This window comes from Parambassis ranga, chromosome 12, assembly GCF_900634625.1.
Source record: "Parambassis ranga chromosome 12, fParRan2.1, whole genome shotgun sequence".
Taxonomy (NCBI): Eukaryota; Metazoa; Chordata; class Actinopteri; family Ambassidae; genus Parambassis; species Parambassis ranga.
The window spans coordinates 12,771,172-12,795,637 of NC_041032.1; the positions used below are offsets into that span (position 1 = coordinate 12,771,172).

Genomic DNA, 24,466 nt, shown 5'->3' on the forward strand with positions numbered 1-24,466 from the left:
CGTGGACTTGGGTGAAGTACAAACAATACGTAATGCTATGCTAAATAATGGTATTTAATGGTGTTTATGATTGTCATTTCTTTATTTTGACATTTAGTTATAAACAGTTGTGTTTTCCCCTCATAGTAATCTGCAATGATATTTATTTTTAATCAAATATAAACATCTTACAATAAACATATACGGTATAAATACATAATTATTGTTTTTCTGGGTCTTCATCTGAATTTCCTGTATCTTTGCCATCCTGTGATTTTTCTGGATTGGTTTTATCCAGCACTATCTCCAAAGCAGCGCTGCCTTCAACTCTCATCACTGTTTCTCCTTTGGCAGCAAGGATTTCCTCGATATTTCTGAAGCATAAAAACAAAGAAAAATCAGAAATATTTCATAGATTAAAAAAAAATGTCTAGTCAACAACATAGTGATTCCAGTCTGGAATCTATCTCTGCATTCTTACTATGTGATGTTGTGATGTGCTCAGAGATACTAACCTCTTCCCCTTCAGGTCAGAGAACCATTTGAGGTTATCAGCGATGATATGATGATTCTTACACCCTGGACATGTAACTATAACCACACCTTTGTGATAAGCTAGTTTAGAGATCTTCTGCGTGGATCTGGTAGAGCAAACCTGCAAACAGAAAACAGCCTGCGAGTAAGACACAAAAATATATCAAATTATAAATTGAGTATTAAACAGAAAGAAAATGGCCAAAACAATGGCCCCGGTATTGATTCAGCTACCTTGCATGTGTAAACTAGATGATAGTGTGTTGACTGGATCTGTCCAACGGCGTCACTTCTGGTAGTCGGTGAAGTAGTAAATCCTCTGAAATCACTAAAGCGGAGTTCAGGTAACAAACGATGAAAGCTACACCGGTTCTGTGAGGGGAGCAGCGCGGTCCTGGTGGTCGGACAGCGGAACCCTGAAGAGAGTCCGGACAGACTAGAACGGCTGTAACAACAGCGACACAACCGGCTGACTGTGACCAACGTCCGCGAAGATTGTGTAAGAGAAAAACACTTTTGTAAAACCAACATGACGGTTTTAATGTTTGGCTGTACTGTATTAGGAAAGTTTCAAACGGTTTCATCAACGTTGAGGATGTTGTCGCGCTTCGATGACATCACGCTCACTGGTTTTTTTCAAAATAAAATTAGATAGGTAGGGTATTCGGTAGGGTAGAGGTATTCATTTTGTTTCAGAGATCATAAGCACTTTTATTTTAGTTCCTAAAACATTTGTAAAGTACTTTCTATTTTTATAAATTGCCTGTGACGATTTATGGAAGATATGACATTAAAATAAATTAGGTTAATGTCATACCATTATTAAACCAAGTTATAACATTTATAAACATTAATCTCACGGTGTTTTGCGTTGACTTCTTTGCTCATAAAGGTTACGCAGATGTTATGCTGGGTATTGTCGCTTGTTTTGTGCCGCTGCTGTGCTTTTATTTTGACAGCAGCTTTAAGTTAGTACTTCCGCTTGTCTCGTGCTGGAGCACAGACATCGCTTGTGTCCGTGCGAGCCGACGTATCCTCCCGGGCTTGTGCCATCGTACGTTGGTCCTCCTCATCGGTTGTGGTACGAGGCTCCGGCCTGGTGTCCGACCAGCTTCAGCTGCCTTGAACCGTTTGAGAAATGTGTTGCCCGTGTGCGGAGTTGGCGAGAGACAGCAGCTTCAAAAGAGGTGGGTCTTTTTTTACATATATATATTTATATAAGTGTGTGTAGCTAGTTTGCTATAGAGTGATTTTTACTGCGGCAGCATGCTAACACAGCATCGGTATGAGACATCGTTTCCCGTTGGCGCTTGCCTCCACTGGAGAAGAAGACCACCTAATGAAAGGTCGCTCTTTGTGTTAGATTACATGTAATTTTATCTGACTGCAGTACAGACTAACAAAATGTTCCCGATCTTATCAACAACGTTTTGACGAGGCCAGTTTGATGTCCAGATATTTTGGCACAAACAAGCTTGTAAATAAAAGATTAAAAAAAGAAACTTCTGATCCTGTGTATGGTAGCATTTCCCTGAATTTGGGTTTCTGTGGAGGTTATAGTGAATATTTAAAAAGAAATTATAAAGCGATACAGTTGGATGTGGTGTTACTGCAAAAAAAAACATTTAGACCTTATGTAATTATGTCGAAATACGATCTTTTAGAGCTAATATTGATATTAGCTAAATAATGGATCACTTTACACATTAGTAGCAGAGTGGGGGGTGTGGATAGTCATGCTTTGAATTGTGTGGATGACATCACCAGTTGTCTTGTAAAGGAAAAGTACGTTTTTTTGCGAGTCAGAACTAGCTTTACCTGCTGTAAACGATGCCTTGCCCCTCTTCATTGTTTCATCTGGGTTGGGCAGGGGGGCTGGATCTGAAGCTCAGATTAAAAAGTCTGTTTTGTTCAGGTTATCCATCATGAAGGAACTGTTAGCCGTTTTTGATTGTCAAGGTCATGAAACCTCTACAAAAACGGTACAACTTTTAATATCCACACCGTAGAAAAAGTTTTATTATTGCAAAGGTTTGTGTGAACATGAGGCCAAAATCTTCTCTCTGCAGATGTTGAAGTCTTAAAGCTGTGGCTTCCTCAAAAGAGGTTTCAGGATGCATTAAAAAGATCTGAAAGCTTGGATGTTTTCTGTTGCCAGCTGTAGGCAATAATGATTAAATGTTTTTTTTATGTTTGGTTGAGACTGTTAGGAGTTGTTGTTCATTTTAAAACTAAAAATAAGACTGGTGCAAACATGGATTTTCTGCTTAATCTGGTCCGGACCCGGACAGCTGACAGATCAGTTAATCTACCAGCAGGCTGTCAGAATAGCTTCTTTCACAGGATGACCCTCTAACAAATGGTTTTAGTAGTCATAGGAATATAGCAGCTCCAGCTCAGCAATGACCCGCTACATTTTTTTTCCTGGAGCATACTCAGCACCACATTGATGGCTGTGTGAAAGGGGCTTAGCCAGGATGTAGAAGTCACTGACTCTGACTGTGATGGTTTCTCTTGATAGGACCTAGGACATGGGTGTTTTTTCTAGCACTTAAAAGGAAAGTTGTGAAGTTGTTGCAGGAAATATATATCGCCAGAAGCACTAAACACAAAAGCGTGTATATCAATCTAATGGTACGTGATAAAGGTTGAAGCCTGGTGAAAGTGATGCCAGTGATGGCATTCATCCACCTTTCCATTCATCCATGCATTTGTTTTTCGAAACTGCTTATCCTCCTGTTGAGGGTTCAGCACAGTTTCTGGAGGGGGTTATGAAGGGTGGTGCAGTCTAAGAGGCATATTAGTCTGTTCCATTTGGCTTCATTCGACAGACTCCAGTGTCCCTTTGGGAATTTGTTCTGTAGTTGGCTCTGTGATATAGTGGGTCTTGCAGTAGCCATGTTTATCTACATATGTATCGGCCTGTATGTCAGAGCCACATCCACAAAGATAGCTCTGTTTGAGAAAATGAACTGGCATAAGGCTACAAAAGAAGATGCTACAAAATCCAGTCTTAACTCATTCTTTTTAAACCCTGTTTAAACCCCTATTCAGGAGAACAATAATAACAATAAAGAAAATATGGCACAGTTGTGCATAGTTACAGCCCACTTTTTGTACAGTCATGTACCTTGCCTGTTACTCGTAGTTTGTTTTAAGGAGCACACTTATTGCTTCAAGGCTCTTTGTCTGTTGCATGTTTGGCAGCAGGAATGGAATGCAGTGCTTCCCCTAGGTTTACAGCGCTGGGGGGTGGGTGGACACACATGTCTGTGAGTGTGCGCATGTGTTTGCGTGTGTGTGCACGCATCGGACTGCTGTGCGCAAACAGCAGCACTGAATTGTAAATGCATGGCCGTGTGGTGACAGAAATGACACGTCGCCGTGCAAATAGGAGAAATAACATAAGGCTATTTAGTTTGTTTAATAAAAGAACAATGTATAGGTCTGTTCTATAGGAAAGAAAACTTCTCTTATGATCTGGAATTAAAATTAAATATAATTGACTTGACCTTCTTGGAGGGGCGGAGGGTCTTCCTCCTCCTGTAATATAATGGTAGGGGAAACACTGGAATGGAAATAGCATTTGTGTTTAAATTGCTTCTTGTCCTTTATTACCTTGACCCCAACCTTGTCAGCTGTTGGGGTCTAGGTGGGCTGTAAATCGAAATAAAAGCAGAGGCCTGACAGAGGAGGCCTGCAGAGACTGTGCTGCTGTTCTGGTTTGAACTGGATTCAACAATGCTGTTTCTGTAACCACTTCTCCTGCAGTTATTGTGTTTCATCCTTATACTTTAGGTAAGAGGTAGTTTGATGAAACGGGGAAATATAATTTTTCTATTATTTTATTAATTCCTTCCAATTGTATGTTTAAAAAAGAAAACAGGAGACTTCTGGTTTGACCATGACGGGATAGGTCGCAAGAAAGTAGAGCTCCCTGCATAACTTTTCAACTTAGCCTCTAAAGACATTACTACGGCAATTTTCATCCGTTAACAGTTAACTCGTGTTGACGGAACTGCTTTCAAATTGAAAATATTGAAGGTACTGACCGGAGGTATGAGCAAACGCAGATCTACAGCGGCTACGCCCAAAACTGTTGCTGGGAAACTAGCCGCCATGGCTAGCAATGCTTCTGGTGCTGATACAAACTCTGATGGAGTTTCCATTAGTCAACTAATTGGCGAGTTGGGAAAACAACGAACCTCACTGACAGAGGACATATCCACTCTAATCCAAGAGTCAATGGTCCCTCTTCAAGCATCCGTGAACGCATTAACAGAGGTGGTAACCGGCTTCCAGACAAGGCTAAGTACTACGGAGGCTTTAGCTGGGGACAACTTTGCTGCGCTGAACATGCGCTTGAAGAACAAAACACGGCTCTGTTTGACCGCCTGGAAGACTTGGAAAACTGCTCTAGATGGGCTAATCTTAGGATAATTAACGTCCCAGAAGATGGCGAGAAAGGCCAGTCTACAGTGGTTTGTGTCCCCTATGCTAAAGGAGTTGATGCCGGACGTCTTTGACAAACCACCTGAGCTGGAACGAGCACATCGCTCTCTCGGCTATAAGCCTGCAAAAGGACAACCACCTCTGCCTTTTGTGGTTTGTTTTCACAAGTTCTAGGAAAAGGAACTGGCATTAAGATGGGCCCGAACACATGATGTGATCTTTAATGGAACTAAGCTGCGGATCTACCCGGATATAACCGCAGCCCTGGCAAAAAAACGCGCTGCGTTTTAAGGATGTCAAACAACTCCTGTACCAGAAAAATGTGCGTTTCACGTTAATGCACCCAGCACGTCTTCGAGTAGAATACGACAAGCAGACGTTCGTCTTTTCTTCACCCGAAGAAGCCCAGGAGTTTTATGATCAACGAGTTGCTACACACCAACCTACTCTGGAGAGACATGGAGACCAGAATAACTAGGATGAGGCTGTGCCTTGTGATAAACACTTTGAGTATGCTGGACTGGTTCAAGAGTTCGTGAGTTGCACCGTCTGAAATGCTATGTGAGGCGGTTGTATTTAAGTTATTTTATTGTGTATATATGGATGTACCATGTACATTTCCTTTTTTTTTGCCCCAGACTAGCCTGCTACATGCATGTTATTGCATATACAGTTCAATATGTCACATTAGTTATGCCACGGAATGAGTAAATTAATTTCTTTTTCCTAGAGGCAGAGACTTGCCGATTTTTGTTGGCCCGTTTTGCATAAAGTGGGAGCAATTAAAAAAATCAAGTTCACTGATATCAAAGAGATTCCACTGTGGATCTACAGCCTGAAGAACCTCAATGAGTTACACCTAACTGGGAACCTGAGCACTGAGAACAATCGTTACATCGTCATCGATGGGCTCAGGGAGCTCAAAAGTCTCAAAGTGCTCCGTCTGAAAAGCAACCTAACCAAGCTTCCACAGGTGGTGACAGATGTGGGTGTGCACCTTCAGAAGCTCTCCATCAATAATGAGGGTACCAAGTTCATGGTGCTCAACAGCCTGAAGAAAATGGTCAACAGATTCCTAGAGGCAGAGACTTGCCGATTTTTGTTAGCCTGTTTTGCATAAAATGGGAGCAAAGTGGGGGATGAATATGGAAACGGACTACTGGAAGTTATTGTACAGTAGAGCTGCGGTTAGCCAGTGTTCTGAGGGCGGCCTAAGCATAATGTTGTTGATGTTCTGTATGGTAGATATGGGGATGACGCCGGGGCTTTTTCCTCCCTCCGTGTTTTTTTTTTTTTTCTTTTATGTCCACAACATACTATTGCAAACGTTACTGCTTACAAACAGTCCATTACATTACAACTACTAGATTAACATAGAGAGTAAAAATATGGCAGGAGATTCTGCTGTACATTTTATTAGTTGGAACGTCAGAGGAATGAATGGCCCTGTAAAGAGAGCTAGAATATTTACTCATTTGAAAAGGCTGCGTTCTGAAATTGTGTTTCTGCAAGAAACGCATCTACGTGTTCAAGACCATACTTTGTTAAGAAAAGCTTGGGTAGGTCAGGTGTACCACTCAAATTTTAATTGCAGAACAAGAGGAACAGCAATACTAATCCATAAGAAAGTCTTATTCACTGCTGCGGAAATTGTTTCAGATCCCCAGGGGCACTACATTATTGTATCAGGTCGCCTTTTCCATACCCCTGTTGTATTAGTTAATGTGTATGCCCCCAATTGGGATGACCCAGATTTTTTCAAAAAAATTCTGACACTGTTACCAGACCTAAACATGCACCACTTAATATTTGGAGGAGATATGAACTGTGTAATAGATACAACCCTAGATCGTTCCAATCCTAAAATTATACAAACTTCAAGGATGTCTAGAGCACTTTCCAGTGTAATAAACCATATAGGTGGTGTTGATCCATGGAGATTTTTGAATCCAAGTAAAAAAGAGTTTTCCTGTTTTTCTCATGTACATCAGACTTATTCCAGAATAGATTATTTTTTCATTGACAAGCATCTCCTTCCAGCTGTAAAAACTATAGAATATTCTGCAATAGTAGAGTCTGCCCATGCACCCCTTACTCTTGACATTAACATCACATTCAAGTATTCTACCAAACCAAATTGGAGATTAGACCCAGCGCTACTTTTAGATGTAACCTTTTGTCAATACATATCAAAAGCAATAGATGATTTTCTTTTAACTAATCAGACAGATTCTGTCTCCCCGTCTACACTGTGGGAAACCTTGAAAGTTGTTCTCAGAGGATATATAATATCATTTGTAGCATCACGAAATAAAATACGGAAACAAACTCAGGAAATGTTAATTGACTCTATATTAAAAACTGATCAGCAGTATGCGAATACCCCAACTCCTGAATTATACAAACAGAAATTGAATTTAAAGGCGCAATATGAGTTATTATCTACAGAGAAGGTAGAGCAAAACCTGCTGCGATCGTGTGCATACTTTTACGAAAATGGGGAGAAGGCGGGTCACCTTCTCGCCCACCAGCTGAAGAGCAGGACCTTATCCAGGTTAATCCCATCTATTAGAACAACTAATCAGGAACTGACAATAGATCCACAAGAAATTAACAATGTATTTACAAATTTTTATTCAAAGCTATATACATCAGAGTTCCCCCAAGATACTTCTCAAATGACAGACTTTCTGGAGAATCTAGACACTCCGTCCTTGACACAAGATGGTCGTGAGGGTTTGGAAAAACCCCTTGACATACAGGAAATAGAGAAGGCAATTAAAGACATGCAGAGTGGGAAAACCCCTGGGCCTGATGGGTATCCTGTAGAATTTTATAAAAAGTTTGCTTCACAATTGACTCCTTTGATTCTAAATATGTTTAATAATTCTTTTGAACAGTCATGCCTGCCACAAAGTCTCACTGAAGCCCTCATTACAGTGTTATTAAAGCCAGGCAAAGATGCAGAGCATTGTGCCTCTTATAGGCCTATATCATTGCTGAATGTAGATGTAAAGATTCTTTCCAAAGTTTAGGCTACTAGAATAAACAGTGTAATATCTGATATAATTTCAGAGGACCAAACAGGCTTCGTCAAAGGCCGCCACTCATTCACCAACATTCGGAGGCTTTTAAATGTGGTGCACTCTCTGGTGTCCGGGGACATGCCAGAAGTGGTGGTGTCCCTGCACGCAGAGAAAGCATTTGATACAGTTGAATGGGGATATTTATTCTCAGTCTTACATAAGTTTGGGTTCGGTCAAATTTTTATTTCATGGATTCACTTACTGTATTCTTCCCCAAAAGCTGCGGTAATCACAAATAAGCTACGCTCAGAATATTTCTCTTTATCTAGAGGAACGCGTCAAGGTTGTCCCCTTAGCCCATTGTTATTTATAATAGCAATAGAACCCCTGGCAATAAAGCTTAGAACTGCACAATCCATACATAGGATCCACAGGATGGGCAGGGAATTTAAAGTTTCTTTATATGCCGACAACCTTTTAATTTACATTACAGACCCCCTGATATGCACTCCGGTAATTTTGAATATTTTAAATAACTTTAGTAGCTTTTCTGGGTATAAAATCAATTAAAGCTGCAAGCAGCAATGATCGGGCCCTCGCACTCCGCGCGACCGCCCCCTCCCCGTCATGCCGTCACTTCCCACCCCCGCTCCCCCCACGAGCTGCGGCGATTTTGCCAGCGGTGGGAAAAAGCCGGCAGACAGAAGCAGAGATGTGTCAGTGCAACAAATCTGTCAATATATGTAAAAAATGTTAGTGTGCAGTAACCTCCTCTTTACAGTAGGTGGCGCTGTCCACAGATGTCCACACGTGGTCGGGGTCGGGTCTGTATTACATGTAAAAAATTTGAGGATTTTAGGAGCATCCGTGGTGGAGTTGTATCAGCTGCAGTACCGTATGTGTCCACTGGGTGGAGCCAGACACCATGAGAATAGTGGAGACGTGTCTGTGCATCAAACCTCAAAAAACATTTGATTCATACATGAAAAATGTCCTGAAGCAGTTGCTTCCGGTTTCCTGTAGGTGGCGCTGTGCAGGTGACTCATGAGCATGCAGACGTGTAGGGGGACGGACCGTTAGGACATGAAAAAAATTTGAGGACGCTAGGACGATGCACGGCGAAGTTATAAGCAGTTGATGTTTCATGGCGAAGGTTCGACAGTCGCCACCGCCACGGGCAGCCTGATACAGGAAACCAAACAGGTGTCTCTGTAGGACTTCAAATCTGTGATCCTCATTTGGCTGTGTAATGACAGGGAAGGATTAAACAGAGTGCATGTCAGTGAAGAACATGGCACTTCCTGTCTCCACCACAAGGGAGCGCCATAGATCATGATGACATGGAGACGTTCAGGGAGGGGCTCTGACCACGTGCAGAAAGTTTGAAGCCGTTTGGAGCAAGTATGTAGGAGAGAGAGCTGTTCGTGTATGAATGGCGAAGTGACGCCACAGCGGCCACGCCCTTTAACTTAGAGAAAAGATCAGCATGGTCTCTAGGTGACAGTGACCGAATATGAAGTCAATCGGTCGAAATCCCTAGGAGGAGTTCGTCCGCATACCAAAGGTGGAAATCGCTGAAATTTGACCGCCAAAATCAAAATGGCTGACTTCCTGTGTGGTCTACATCAAAGGTGCAAGAGACTTTTATGTGCGTCTGGACGTGTTCTGTGTGTGTGCCAATTTTTGTCTTCCTACTCCAAAAAACCCCTATGGAGAGGGGTCTTTTAAAAATTCAAGGGGGCGCCATTGAGCCATTTTGCCCCGCCCACTTACAAGACCCACATCAGTTGGTAGGACATGCCCCAGAGAACGTGTGTGAGAATTTTCATGATCATAGAAGGTCGTTAAGGTCATTAAAAACTCAAACGTAATCTCACAGCGAAGGATCGACAGTCGGCGCGCCGCCACACAGACGCCATTGCACGCAGCTTCACGGCCTTCATAGTGTAGCTTCACCAACTAGTTGGAAAGGTTCTAGAGGTGAAATGAAGTTGATGCTGTCAACCATGTAGGAGCAGTACATGTCGGAGCAGTACATGTCAGAGCAAAAAGAGGTAATCTCCTGTTACCAGCAGGAGGCGCCACGAGTAAGTCAGGGTTTCAACATATGGAGGCGTTCAGGGCAGAGCCCTCATCATGCTCATAAAGTTTGAAGACGTTTGGATAAAGTATGCGAGCGTGAGAGCCGTTCGAAGTTACATGGCGAAATCATGAATCGTCGCTAGACTTTGGCGAGCCACAGAGGCCACGCCCTTTAAGTTAGAGAAAAGCTTTTGATAACTTTTGATCAGCAGGTCCTTTAGGTGACCTCCAGCAAATTTCAGGTCAATCGGGTGAAAGCTCTAGGAGGAGTTCGCTCACATACCAATGGTGTAAATCGCCAAAATCGCTAACTTCCACCCAAGATGGCGGACTTCCTGTTGAGTTGAGGTCATGGTGTCAAGAGACTTTGTGGTGTGTCTCAGTGCGATAAACGACCTTGACCGACATCAATATAACTATGTAGATGCTGTCTGCTACGAAAACAAACTACACTGGTTTGCTAAATATTTCCCATATCTGGTGCTGGTGTAACGCAGCAGAATAATTATTTTATGTTTCAGGTTTATTTTTATATCATAGTGCTCATTTAAGTTAGTATAAGCCCCGAAGGAGAAGAAATGTGTTATTTTGTGATTTTGGGTATTGTTTTCATGAGAGCAGATTCACGGCACTATTGGTTTTGCCTTAAGTTCCAGGGGAAATGATATACGTGTTGGTCCCTTTAAGAGCGTTGTTCTTGTTTTTTTTTTTGAATGTCTAGTTGAAGACGAGTTGTATCGCTTGCCGAGGGCATGTTGCAAATGAAGAATAAAAACTGAAGATAAGCGCATGCTTTTCATTTTGGAGGTGCAACACTACTTCATACTCTCATCTTCTTGGCATGCAGCAATTTCTGGTTCAAATTCCCCCGCACAAGCTCCAAACTGGAGCACTTTGTGTCCATTCTCCTAAAGTGCTTTGACTCCCCATGGACAACAAGGGCTTTGTCTGAGACCGTGGTAGAAGAGAGTGACCCCAAACCTCTTGGAAAAATGAACGGTTCGATGGACAAGAAGGCCTCCAGTGTGAGCGAGGATGTTGAGGCCAGCATACCAATGCTTCAGCGAACAAAGTCCAGGATTGAACAGGGAATAGTAGATCGCTCTGAAACAGGTGTTTTGGATAAAAAGGAAGGGGAGCAACCGGGACGAGGGAACTTTTACACTGTCCCACACCTGGAACACTGTCCTGAGGAGACCAGACTGCTGTCCCACACCTGGGACACAGCTCTGAGGAAGCCGGACTACAGGTGGCGCTGTTCCCCCACTACCTGGAGTAGTGGGAGAATGGTGCCACAACCTGCATAAGATCAGCTGGCAGACACGTCAGGGAACATCATGTGACTTCTGAGGAAGACTGCAGGAAGTAGTCGAAACATGTCAAGTCAAGGTAAAACACAAAAAACACTGGTCTGACTAAAAAGAATACTATCATAGTTCATAAATAGGTGAAGACCAAATGAACCTTGTCGAAATATAGGAAGGGGAGCAGGCCAAGGCTCTTTTTGAGAAGGTGAAGAAATTCCGGATCCATGTAGAGGAGGGTGATATAGTGTACCGTCTATATGTTCGTCAGACCGTAATCAAGGTGATCAAGTTCATACTGATAATTAGCTACACAGCCTACTATGTACGAAACATCAGGTTTAGTGTAGACTGTGCAGTAAACATTCAGAAACTTACAGGCGTTCCCTCAAACGATATTCCTTTGAATCAATCCGTGAGGAAAGCAGCTACAGTGACATCCCTGACTTAAAGAATGACTTTGCCTTCATGCTACACATGATAGATCAGTATGACCCTCTCTACTCCAAGCGCTTTGCTGTATTTCTGTCGGAGGTGAGCGAGAACAAACTGAGGCAGCTGAACCTGAACGAGTGGACACTGGAGAAACTGAGGCAGCGTATTACCAAGAATTCACAGGATAAGCTGGAGCTGCATCTCTTCATGCTCAGTGGGATCCCAGACACGGTGTTTGATCTGGTCGAGCTAGAAGTGCTCAAGCTGGAGCTCATCCCAGATGTAACCATCCCTCCAATCATTGCCCAGCTTTCCAGCCTGAGGGAGATGTGGCTCTATCACACACCAGCTAAAATTGAGGCTCCAGCTCTGGCTTTCCTGAGAGAGAACCTGAAGTCCCTACACATCAAGTTCACTGATATCAAGGAGATTCCACTGTGGATCTACAGCCTGAAGAACCTCAATGAGTTACACCTAACTGGGAACCTGAGCACTGAGAACAATCGTTACATCGTCATCAATGGGCTCAGGGAGCTCAAAAGTCTCAAAGTGCTCCGTCTGAAAAGCAACCTAACCAAGCTTCCACAGGTGGTGACAGATGTGGGTGTGCACCTTCAGAAGCTCTTCATCAATAACGAGGGTACCAAGCTCATGGTGCTCAACAGCCTAAAGAAAATGGTCAACAGATTCCTAGAGGCAGAGACTTGCCGATTTTTGTTAGCCCGTTTTGCATAAAGTGGGCATGTTGCAAATGAAGAATAAAAACTGAAGATGAGCGCATGCTTTTCATTTTGGAGGTGCAACACTACTTCATACTCTCATCTTCTTGGCATGCAGCAATTTCTGGTTCAAATTCCCCCGCACAAGCTCCAAACTGGAGCACTTTGTGTCCATTCTCCTAAAGTGCTTTGACTCCCCATGGACAACAAGGGCTTTGTCTGAGACCGTGGTAGAAGAGAGTGACCCCAAACCTCTTGGAAAAATGAACGGTTCGATGGACAAGAAGGCCTCCAGTGTGAGCGAGGATGTTGAGGCCAGCATACCAATGCTTCAGCGAACAAAGTCCAGGATTGAACAGGGAATAGTAGATCGCTCTGAAACAGGTGTTTTGGATAAAAAGGAAGGGGAGCAACCGGGACGAGGGAACTTTTACACTGTCCCACACCTGGAACACTGTCCTGAGGAGACCAGACTGCTGTCCCACACCTGGGACACAGCTCTGAGGAAGCCGGACTACAGGTGGCGCTGTTCCCCCACTACCTGGAGTAGTGGGAGAATGGTGCCACAACCTGCATAAGATCAGCTGGCAGACACGTCAGGGAACATCATGTGACTTCTGAGGAAGACTGCAGGAAGTAGTCGAAACATGTCAAGTCAAGGTAAAACACAAAAAACACTGGTGGATGGAAATCAATGAACCCTCCAAAGGCATCTGTATGGCTTTCAGATACAATGATGTATTTAAAACTGGAGAAGATAAAACATTTCCTTAAAGGATCTAACACCCAAAAATTTTATAGAACCTGGGGCCCTCTACTGTCTTATTTTGAAAAGCTAACAATGCTACCTTCCCAGTAATTAGGCGGTACAAAGTGTAGTAGTTAGTAATAGTCTTGGTCGTAATAAATGAGCCTTTAGTTTTTTTGTTTTTGTTTTTTTTCTTCTTCTTCTTTTTTAGGGCCCAAGCACCGAGTGGTGCGAAGGCCCTATTGTAATTGCTGGTATTATTATTATTATTAGGGCCCGAGCACCGAGTGGTGCGAAGGCCCTATTTAATTGTAGTGTTTATTATTATTTTTGTTTGTGCCTATTTACGCTGCATTTTCGCCCCTTTGCCATGCACGAAAACTCACGAAACTTTGCACACTCATCAGGGGTGGCGAAAAATTTGATATTTTGTGGTCGCTGCAAAGGGGCGGGGCAAAATGGCTCTACGGTGCCCCCTTGAAATTTTCAAAACACCCCTCGCATTTGGCTTAGCTTGGAGTAGGTGCACGAAAATCGGTACACATGTTTATCATAGCAAGACGCACCAAAAAGTCTGTTGACACCATGACCTTAACCCAACAGGAAGTCCGCCATCTTGGATGGAAAATGGCGATTTTGGCGATTTACACATTACACATTGAGCGAACTCCTCCTAGAGCTTTCACCCGATTGACCTGAAATTTGCTGGAGGTCACCTAAAGGACCTGCTGATCAAAAGTTATCAAAAGCTTTTCTCTAACTTAAAGGGCGTGGCCTCTGTGGCTCGCCAAAATCTGGTGATGATTCATGATTTCGCCATGTAACTTCGAACGGCTCTCACGCTCGCATACTTTATCCAAACGTCTTCAAACTTTATGAGCATGAGGGCTCCATATGTTGAAACCCTGACTTACTCAGGGCACCCCCTGCTGGTAACAGGAAATGACTCTATTTACTCTGACGTTTATTACTCCTACACAGTTGACAGCATCAACTTTGTTTCAGCTCTAGAACCTTTCCAGCTAGTTGGTTAAGCTACACTATGAAGGCCGTGAAGCTGCGTGCAATGGTGTCTGTGTGGCGGCGTGGCGACTGTCGATCCTTCGCCATGAGATTACGTTTGAGTTTTTAATGACCTTAACGACCTTCTATGATCATGAAAATTCATACACACGTTCATGGGGGCATGTCCTAGCAACTGATGGGGGTTGCGTAAGTGGGTGGGGTAAATTGGCTCAATGGCGCCCCCTTGAATTTTTTAAACACCCCTCTCCATAGGGGTTTTTTTGGAGTAGGAAGACAAAATTCGGCACACACACACAGAACACGTCCAGACGCTCATAAAAGTCTCTTGCACCATTGATCCAGACCACACAGGAAGTCAGCCATTTTGATTTTGGCGGTCAAATTTCAGCGATTTCCACCTTTGGTATGCGGACGAACTCCTCCTAGGGATTTCAACCGATTGACTTCATATTCGGTTGCTGTCACCTAGAGACCATGCTGATCAAAATTTATCAAAAGCTTTTCTCTAAGTTAAAGGGCGTGGCCGCTGTGGCGTCACTTCGCCATTCATACACGAACAGCTCTCTCTCCTACATACTTGCTCCAAACGGCTTCAAACTTTCTGCACGTGCTCAGAGCCCCTCCCTGAATGTCTCTATGCCATGTTCTACACTGACATGCACTTATCTCTCACTGTTTAATCCTTCCCTGCCATTACACAGCCATCCTACAGAGACACCTGTTTGGTTTCCTGTATCAGGCTGCCCGTGGTGGTGGCGACTGTCGAACCTTCGCCATGAAACATCAACTGCTTATAACTTTGGAGTGCATCGTCCTAACGTCCTCAAATTTTTTTCATGTCATAATGGTCCGTCCCCGGACACGTCTGCATGATCATGAGTCACCTGCACAGCGCCACCTACAGGAAACCGGAAGTAACTGCGGTTTGACCGTTTTTATGTATGAATCTAATGATTTTCGAGGTTTGAAGCACAGACAGGTCTCCACTATTCTCAGGGTGTCTGTCTCCACCCAGTGGACACATGGTACTGCAGCTGATATAACTGCACCACGGATGCTCCTAAAATCCTCAAATTGTTTACATGTAATACAGACCCGACCACGTGTGGACATCTGTGGACAGCGCCACCTACTGTAAACAGGAGGTTACTGCACACTAAAAATTTTTACATATATTGACAGATTTGTTGCACTGACACATCTCTGCTTCTGTCTGCCGGCTTTTTCCCACCGCTGGCAAAATCGCCGCTGCTCGTGGGGGGAGCGGGGCAGGGAGGGGGCGGTCGCGCAGAGTGCGAGGGCCCGAGCATCGCTGCTTGCAGCTTTAATTTTTTCCTTTTTTTACACCCTGGCGTGAATGTTTGGGGGTGGGTGGGGTGGGTGTTAAAATGTAAAAGATGGTTATATTGTACTTTCCTGTTGTATTGTACGAGGATATCTTAAAATAATAAAAAATACTTGAGGAAAAAAAAAAGAAAACAGATTTTGTTTCTTTAAGGCTAAACATTCAAACAACTTAGATAAACTGCTTAGATTGCTGTACTCTGTGAGGAAGTAGCATAAATGGATGCCTGCAAGAGTTCTTTGGGTTCATTTTTTAAAGTGGTCAGCAGCATTATTTCAACAATTAGTATCTCTTCCGCCTTTCTCTGAGTCTTCAAGGCAGTTTCCCTGATTTTGTTTTAGATTTCCCCTAAATGGCTTTTAGAATGCATGTCTTGTTTTGAGATACTTAATTTGGTTTCACATAGTTTATGAGGGATAGAACATATCTTGTCAAAGCATGCTCATTCTGAGAAATGAATGTACATCAGGACAGGTAGAGAGGGGCTTGTGTGAGCATGTGTGCCGTCTCTGTGGTCCTTTTAGTTCTGGCTTGCTCTGCAGTCTTTTAACTGCAGTGTGCTGAAAATGCATGCAGAGTGTCAAGGATATCACGGTGTGTAGCAAATGTAATAATGGTTTCCTATCCAGTATCCACCACACTTGGCCTGTATGCATTCATAATACAGTTCACAGCATAACAAGGTTAAATTCATATATCTTTGGCAAGAGATATAGATGAGTGAAGAACTGGAAATTTATACCTTTATATATAAAGTATGAAAAGGGTCACAGTGGCAGGATTGTGCATTTTTCACTGTTGTATCCATAATTGTGAGTTTAGAGTGCCTAAAAAAACAATCTGTCTGTTTAAAATGCAATATGTGTTGTGCGAACCCTCACTGACTGAACTCCCTGTCGTCTCTGCCTCTTTAGATAAACCATCATGATTCCTATCACAGAGCTCCGGTACTTTGCTGACACCCAGCCAGCATACCGCATCTTGAAGCCATGGTGGGACGTTTTCACCGACTATATCTCAATCGTCATGCTGATGATTGCAGTGTTTGGTGGGACGCTGCAGGTCACACAGGACAAGATGATCTGCCTGCCTTGCAAGTGGGTCGTCAACATGAAATGCGTGACGATGCCCATCCAGAACGTGACAGGTGCCTATGCTCCAGAACCCAAAGGCATTCAGTATGACCTTGACCGACATCAGTATAACTATGTAGATGCTGTCTGCTACGAAAACAAACTACACTGGTTTGCTAAATATTTCCCATATCTGGTGCTACTTCATACTCTCATCTTCTTGGCCTGCAGCAATTTCTGGTTCAAATTCCCCCGCACAAGCTCCAAATTGGAGCACTTTGTGTCCATTCTCCTAAAGTGCTTTGACTCCCCATGGACAACAAGGGCTTTGTCTGAGACCGTGGTAGAAGAGAGTGACCCCAAACCTCTTGGAAAAATGAACGGTTCGATGGACAAGAAGGCCTCCAGTGTGAGCGAGGATGTTGAGGCCAGCATACCAATGCTTCAGCGAACAAAGTCCAGGATTGAACAGGGAATAGTAGATCGCTCTGAAACAGGTGTTTTGGATAAAAAGGAAGGGGAGCAGGCCAAGGCTCTTTTTGAGAAGGTGAAGAAATTCCGGATCCATGTAGAGGAGGGTGATATAGTGTACCGTCTATATGTTCGTCAGACCATAATCAAGGTGATCAAGTTCATACTGATAATTAGCTACACAGCCTACTATGTACGAAACATCAGGTTTAGTGTAGACTGTGCAGTAAACATTCAGAAACTTACAGGCTACAGTATGTTCCACTGTGCTCACCCGTTAGCAACTCTTTTCAAGATTTTGGCGTGCTTCTACATCAGCTTGGTGGTAGTTTACGGCCTTATCTGCATGTACACTCTCTGTTGGATGCTCAGGCGTTCCCTCAAACGATATTCCTTTGAATCAATCCGTGAGGAAAGCAGCTACAGTGACATCCCTGACTTAAAGAATGACTTTGCCTTCATGCTACACATGATAGATCAGTATGACCCTCTCTACTCCAAGCGCTTTGCTGTATTTCTGTCGGAGGTGAGCGAGAACAAACTGAGGCAGCTGAACCTGAACAACGAGTGGACACTGGAGAAACTGAGGCAGCGTATTACCAAGAATTCACAGGATAAGCTGGAGCTGCATCTCTTCATGCTCAGTGGGATCCCAGACACGGTGTTTGATCTGGTCGAGCTAGAAGTGCTCAAGCTGGAGCTCATCCCAGATGTAACCATCCCTCCAATCATTGCCCAGCTTTCCAGCCTGAGGGAGATGTGGCTCTATCACACACCAGCTAAAATTGAGGCTCCAGCTCTGGCTTTCCTGAGAGAGAACCTGAAGTCCCTACACATCAAGTTCACTGATATCAAAGAGATTCCACTGTGGATCTACAGCCTGAAGAACCTCAATGAGTTACACCTAACTGGGAACCTGAGCGCTGAGAACAATCGTTACATCGTCATCGATGGGCTCAGGGAGCTCAAAAGTCTCAAAGTGCTCCGTCTGAAAAGCAACCTAACCAAGCTTCCACAGGTGGTGACAGATGTGGGTGTGCACCTTCAGAAGCTCTCCATCAATAACGAGGGTACCAAGCTCATGGTGCTCAACAGCCTGAAGAAAATGGTCAACCTGACAGAGCTCGAGCTTGTTCGCTGCGATCTTGAACGGATTCCACATTCCATCTTTAGTTTGCACAACCTGCAGGAGATCGACCTGAAGGACAACAATCTAAAGACAATAGAGGAGATCATCAGCTTTCAGCACCTCCACCGCCTTGTCTGTCTGAAGCTGTGGTACAACCAGATCGCCTACATCCCTATTCAGATCGGGACGCTCACCAACCTGGAGAGGCTGTATCTGAACAGGAACAAGATAGAGAAAATCCCCAGCCAGCTTTTCTTCTGTCGCAAGCTGCGCTTCTTAGACCTGAGCCACAACAATCTGACCAGCATCCACGCTGATGTGGGTTTCCTCCAGAACCTCCAGTACTTTGCCGTGACTGCAAACAGGGTAAGCAAACAGTCTGCATTTATGTCTCCACCCCTCTTTCTTTCTATCATGTGTGAATAAGATAATCTCAAAGGCCAGATAAGGTGTTTACAAAGGTCAGTGCTTAGTTATGAGATATTCATCAACAGAGAATTAGCACTTTGACGATAACTGTGTTGCTGTTCAGGCTGTTAAAAAAAGTTTAAAATACTGATATAATCTTGAAATGAAAGAGGACATTGAGGTTTTATAAATACCGTTCTGTGGAGTCACATTATTCTAATTTATGTCACGCACATTAGTCATGAGGCCTCTAGTCTGGAACAAACACACATCAGTGTGAGTGCTTTTGTTTATTACAGGCATTTCCAGTCACATTTGTGTTATAATTATGCAAATAGGATTCCCCCCTTTCACTCTGAATGCTCAGCCTCTCCCCTGTAGAAAAGAAGGTGGCCTGAAAGTTGTTTACGCATGCTTTAAAGATCTTAAAAAGTATTTTGGCCTTATGTGTCATCATCATCTTGGCAGATAATGGCTTTTTCTGAAGGAGATCATTTAAATAAAGTGCTGTTTATGTGAAATTACATTGAATTTTCATTTGGGAAAATGTACTTTGTTTAACATTCAGCCCCTTCTCCTGAAAACACCGTTTCGAACTTGAAGGAATGTATAGTATACTGCATCATGTGTTTTCAGTAAAGACTACTATTACTGCTGTTTTACTGTGTTTGTGTGGTTGCGCACTGAAAATAGCTTGAAGCAACGTTTGTGCATCGCCACAAATAGCTTCATTAAATGGGCTCCCCCCTGGCGTCTGTGTGTTTTCGAGGCTTAAGTCTTCTCTACAACGTCAGCACATTATCAATTTAACAGAGCTGTATAAATGAGTAAATGGAAGCACTGTATCTGTGTAAGAGTTTTTAATTTGATGTGATTTGATGTGGACACAGCTGAGATTTAAAGTGACACTTTGCTTGGTCATAAATCTTGACAAAGTTAATTCCTCTTTTTTTTTTATAAATGCAACATTTATGATGAGACCAAGTAGGAGATTAAATTGGTATGATCTGAAATAAATATGATCTAGAAATGAACCATTCTTCACTCAGACTAGTGACAGAAGCTGGTTCCTTGCATATTGGCTGAAAACTGAACACGTCAGTCTTTATGTAGTGTCTTATGCCCCTAATTATTCTCTCTCTTTTCCTTGCCACTTCAGATTGAGACTTTGCCTCCAGAGCTGTTCCAGTGTAAGAAGCTGCGTACTCTGAATCTGGGAAACAACTGCTTGCAGACGCTGCCATCACGCTTTGGAGAACTCACCTTGTTGACCCAGCTCGAGCTGAGAGGGAACCGCCTGGAGTGTCTGCCGGTGGAGCTTGGTGAGTGCAGGCTGTTGAAGAGGAGCGGCCTGGTGGTGGAGGAGGACCTGTTCAACACACTGCCATCAGAAGTCAAAGAGCAGCTCTGGAGGGCTGATAAGGAACAAGCCTGAGCCAAACCAAGGGATTTTGGAGAGTGATGCGCGGTGTTGGCCGTAAAATCTCAGAATCAAAATTTGGTCGTGTGATGTTGTGAAGGACGCAGGTGGTTAATGTCGATTATGCATGCCACACCGTTTCAAAGCAAATCTGTTTATTACACAGAGCCAAAAAAATCTGCACGAATCAGCCTAGCTAGTGAACTACATGTGTTCACTATCACTACTTTGCTGACCACAGGATACTTGCACAAATTGAACATGCTGAAAGCAGTGTTTGCCTGACCTCCCTCTGGCCTTGAGACTCCAAATTTTACTTTGGACATTTTTACAATTACATTTGCAGTGCGTGCGGCTCACAAATAATGGTGTATCTTATTATAGTGCAACTTAGGCGTGAAGGCCGCGTTGTCCTCTTCTGACTTTCTTTGCGCTCAGCCTGCTTGGACGAAGTGTGTTTTTATGTCAACAAAATGACTCCGTGGCGATGAAGATTAACAAATTGTCCCACAGATGATCTCACAGCTTTGGCCTTAACTTAGATGAATGATAGAAGCGATCAAGTATTCCACTGAAACAAATGGGAATAAACTCTACGAACAGTACAATGTCTAAATGCCCTGCGGTCGTTAATTTATAACATGGCCTGTGTGGCAGGCTGTTCGTTAACTGCATGGGGAGCTACAGTGGAGGAATTCTTCTTTAGTCTACCAATCGTCATCATTATTTAGCCTTTCATATATATATATATATATATATATGACTTGACAGATTATTGATCTGTGAGAGATGCGCCACATATCAGTTGGATAAAGGTCGAGAATTTATTTTGACAAAATACCATATATCGGTATCATGTTTGGGGCCTTTGGGAGAGGCTGCAGTGTGATTGGTTTAACATTAACACATGATGTCTCCAGTGAACGTTGCCACGTTGATTTATTTAAGCTTCTCCTGCACATGTACATTTCATCAGATATCTTAAGTGACCTTTGTTTAATTAAATCACTTTATAGATTGTATGTACCTTTTCCCATAAAATTAGCTCTCTGTATGAAAGCTACCAGGACACAAACTATGTTTTGCAAGCTTGCACAAAAGGGAAATTATAGAATCAGTGGAGGGGATCGATGCAGTTTTGGACTTGGGTTGACGGCAGTTATACAGCTCATGTTACATGTGCTTGCAGATCAACTTCGGTGGTATTTTTGTTTCGGGTTGCTGAAAGTAAGCACTGTCATTCCTCCCTCAGACTCCTCTCTAAGGAGATCAGTGGTCAGCATTTTGACAGTGATGATGTCATCTCCAGTTTATGGAGATCCAAATGACAATTTCTAGAAAAAAGGGATCTGTGTGCTTCATTACTGGGAGACTAAAGTGTGTGAAAGTAAGAGGGAGACTGTCTAAAATTAACTCCTTCCACCCAAGGCCACAAATGTTTCAATCACCCAGCATACATCAGTAAAATAAACAAGAATGAAGGTACTTCACTTCAATTTAAGAGATGATTCTGACCTACAATGCTCCTCCTCTGTGTTTAGTGTGCTCTAAGGGAAGTAGTCGACATTTATCAGTGTGTTTATTTTTCAAGAAGCAGATTGGGACTAACAGGAAATAGCACAAGGATTTGTTTGTCAAGAGAGAATGTGATTTCCACCATCTATGATCCAAACCAGTACAACATGCTTTGTCTGCTTGAAACACTTTTCTTGTTATGAGCTTGGATTTAATAGCATCATTTGGAGTAAATCTGCTATGTTCACTCCCATAAAGGCATCTCTTGGAGCTAATATGGCCTTAGATTTTTTACAAGCCGTATACCCTGTTAATGATCACAAGCATCGTCACAGCTGTGAGACGTATAGCTGAAATGTTTAAGGTCTTTGTTTCGGTCATGCAGCACATTCTGTTCTTATTTTTAACAGCTTTTTAGGCTTTTATGACACTGTTGCTGCTTTTTGTTTGCAGTGAATTCTTTTTCACTCTAAAGAAGCCACGAGTAACGTCATCCTCAGTCTTGAATAAAGCCTTAGTTTGAATATGTTGACTAGCAACCAGCTAACAGATAATAACTTAAAAAATGGAAGTACTTCTAAGAAGTAGTGTGCTTAAACTAATGTAACATAGACAAGACCTTCAACCCTATAAGTTGACAGAATGTTTTAACACTTACTATTAATGCCAAAGTATAATTGTCAACACCCATATAAATGCTAGGATGTTAAACTACAAATAAATGTAAACACTCCAAAACAAAATTTGACATCAACTCATTGTAGAGGTGCTGTCCAGTTGTCCGAATCAGGATGGTTGTATACTTATTATCGCCATTGTTGTTAGTTGCTTTGTAGATGCTTATATATGAGCATACCTGGCAGGACACATCAGTCTTATTTTGTCCTGCTTACATTTGGATGTGACCTCCAGAGCGACAGTATGACTCAGCTGCTCTACTGTCGCTCCTCTCTGAGTCACATGTCCCTTTCCTGCATGTCAGCGTCGGTCAGGGTTATGGTCTGAGATGAGGTCAGTCAAATGATTCTGGAAAACTAAAAGGAGGAAGTTTTTGTGACTAACAGAGGCCTTTCCTTGGACACAGGAAAACCGCACCGCCTTTCATTTAACCCTCTGAACTCTGAGCAATTTTGAAGCGTTTTTCCGCTATTGTCTCCTTTTTAGATGTTTTTATTTATACTTTTTGACTGAACCTTGCGTTGCACATGATGCCCAAGTCAATTGAATCTTGGTTTTACAGTTTCTGACTAATAAGCTGTAACCTTGTAGGAAGTGCCAGCTGGTTTTGAGGTTCAGAAGGCTCATCAGCCCATTTTAATCAAGTACTGTCAGAACCTTTTATTCGCTCTGTGTACAACATGCTAACATTGATTTTCCACCTCCTTTTTTTATAGTGCAAAGTGTCAAAAATGCAGTTGTGTTTGCATGTTTTGTATGCCTTAAGTTGTGTCTTTAGCATTGTGTGTGTGATTTGGATCCACAGGGAGTCATACAAGCAACTGCTTTCTTCAGACCCAACCTCTTTTTCTGAGAATACGACCGGATTTCACAAGAACTCTTGACAATCTAACTGCAGATGGAGGTGAGCTCACCACCCTGTGTGAGCATTGTGTACAAAGTGTACATTTTTGGACATTCACTTTCATTTTAATCCCCAAAGATTGCATTGTTCTTAAACTGCCATGATTGCATTGACATCTAATCTCAACCAATGTAATAAAAGCCTTCATTTGTTTTGTTTTGTTTTTTAAATACATGATTGTATTTACAGTGTACAATGACTTCATCTCTGTATTCTGATGCCTGTAGATCAGGGACATATGAAAACACTTTTCTTTGTGGGGGGGGGGGGGGGGGGGGGGTTCTGTTTTAAAGCATGAGTTTGTTGATGCTGAACTTGTGTGCATTATAGCCATATTGACAGTAACACCTAGCACAGGGGTGGGCAAATTTTTTTCGCTCAGGGGCCACATTGACTTTTAAAATTTTGCACACGGGCCGGGTCGGCACCAGATGCATACATATCAAACATAAACATAAAAAGGCATTACGGTGTTATTACTTACATGAACTTTTAGTGAGAACAGTGTTGCTGATCACCCATTTTTGCCAGTGCATCAAAGTCTGGTGTCAGTTTTGTTGTGGCAATTCTCAGAACAGATCTGAGGTGTTCATCACTCAACTGGGATCTGTGGGGTGCTTTGTTGGTGTTCATCACACTAAAAGTCTGTTCACACACATATGTAGAGCCAAACAATACCAGCATCCTCTGTGTTATCTTCTGGATGTTTGGAAATTTGGCTGCACTTAATAAAGCATAAAACTCATCCAGTTTAACAGAGTTGAACTTCTCCTTCATGACAATGTCACATTGGAGATCAATCAGTTCCAACTGCAACTCTTCTGGTGCTGTTTCAGGATCTTGTGTGAAGGGACATGACACCAGCTGAAGTGACTTGTCAATTTTTTCAAAATCAGAGAACCGACGGCAGAATTCTCCATGCAGGTCATCCAGTGATTTCCTGTATTTTTTCACATGTCGAGGGGCCTCTTTCAGGGTCGCCAGTGTGGGGAAATGAGTGAATGACTTGTTTGACGTTTGTTTTGAGAATAAGGCGAGCTTGGTTTTGAAGGCTCTGACGTTTGTGTACATATCATGCACAAACTGGTCTTTCCCTTGTAGCTTTACGTTCAGCTCGTTCATGTACGTCAGTATGTCTACAGCAAACGCTAAATCACAAAGCCAATCTGTGTCACTCAGCTCAGGAAAATCGTCAGCTTTCTCAAGTAGCTCCAAAAA

General features: G+C 42.8%; 3 protein-coding genes across 4 annotated transcripts; 2 read left to right on the top strand and 1 right to left on the bottom strand.

Moving 5' to 3' along the window:
• Positions 1-63: 63 nt before the first annotated feature.
• dnlz (DNL-type zinc finger) lies at positions 64-1,153 on the bottom strand. 2 transcript variants are annotated; one of them, XM_028417115.1, is made up of 3 exons: positions 748-1,153; positions 495-652; positions 64-353 (listed from the first exon to the last, which is right to left on the bottom strand). In XM_028417115.1, the coding sequence occupies exons 1-3, from the start codon at positions 1,042-1,044 to the stop codon at positions 200-202; spliced, it is 609 nt and encodes a 202-aa protein (XP_028272916.1). In that variant the 5' UTR covers positions 1,045-1,153; the 3' UTR covers positions 64-199. The 2 variants fall into 2 exon arrangements, with proteins under 2 accessions (XP_028272916.1, XP_028272917.1); XM_028417116.1 differs by having other exon boundaries at positions 495-634; positions 748-1,149.
• On the top strand, positions 878-23,441 carry lrrc8aa (leucine rich repeat containing 8 VRAC subunit Aa). Its single transcript, XM_028417112.1, has 4 exons — positions 878-1,012; positions 1,517-1,700; positions 16,565-18,689; positions 19,891-23,441. The coding sequence occupies exons 3-4, from the start codon at positions 16,575-16,577 to the stop codon at positions 20,164-20,166; spliced, it is 2,391 nt and encodes a 796-aa protein (XP_028272913.1). The 5' UTR covers positions 878-1,012; positions 1,517-1,700; positions 16,565-16,574; the 3' UTR covers positions 20,167-23,441.
• Positions 5,445-12,547, top strand: LOC114444114 (volume-regulated anion channel subunit LRRC8A-like). The gene is made up of 5 exons (XM_028418517.1): positions 5,445-5,500; positions 5,800-6,028; positions 10,988-11,098; positions 11,553-11,716; positions 11,758-12,547. The coding sequence occupies exons 1-5, from the start codon at positions 5,445-5,447 to the stop codon at positions 12,545-12,547; spliced, it is 1,350 nt and encodes a 449-aa protein (XP_028274318.1).
• Positions 23,442-24,466: the final 1,025 nt, after the last annotated feature.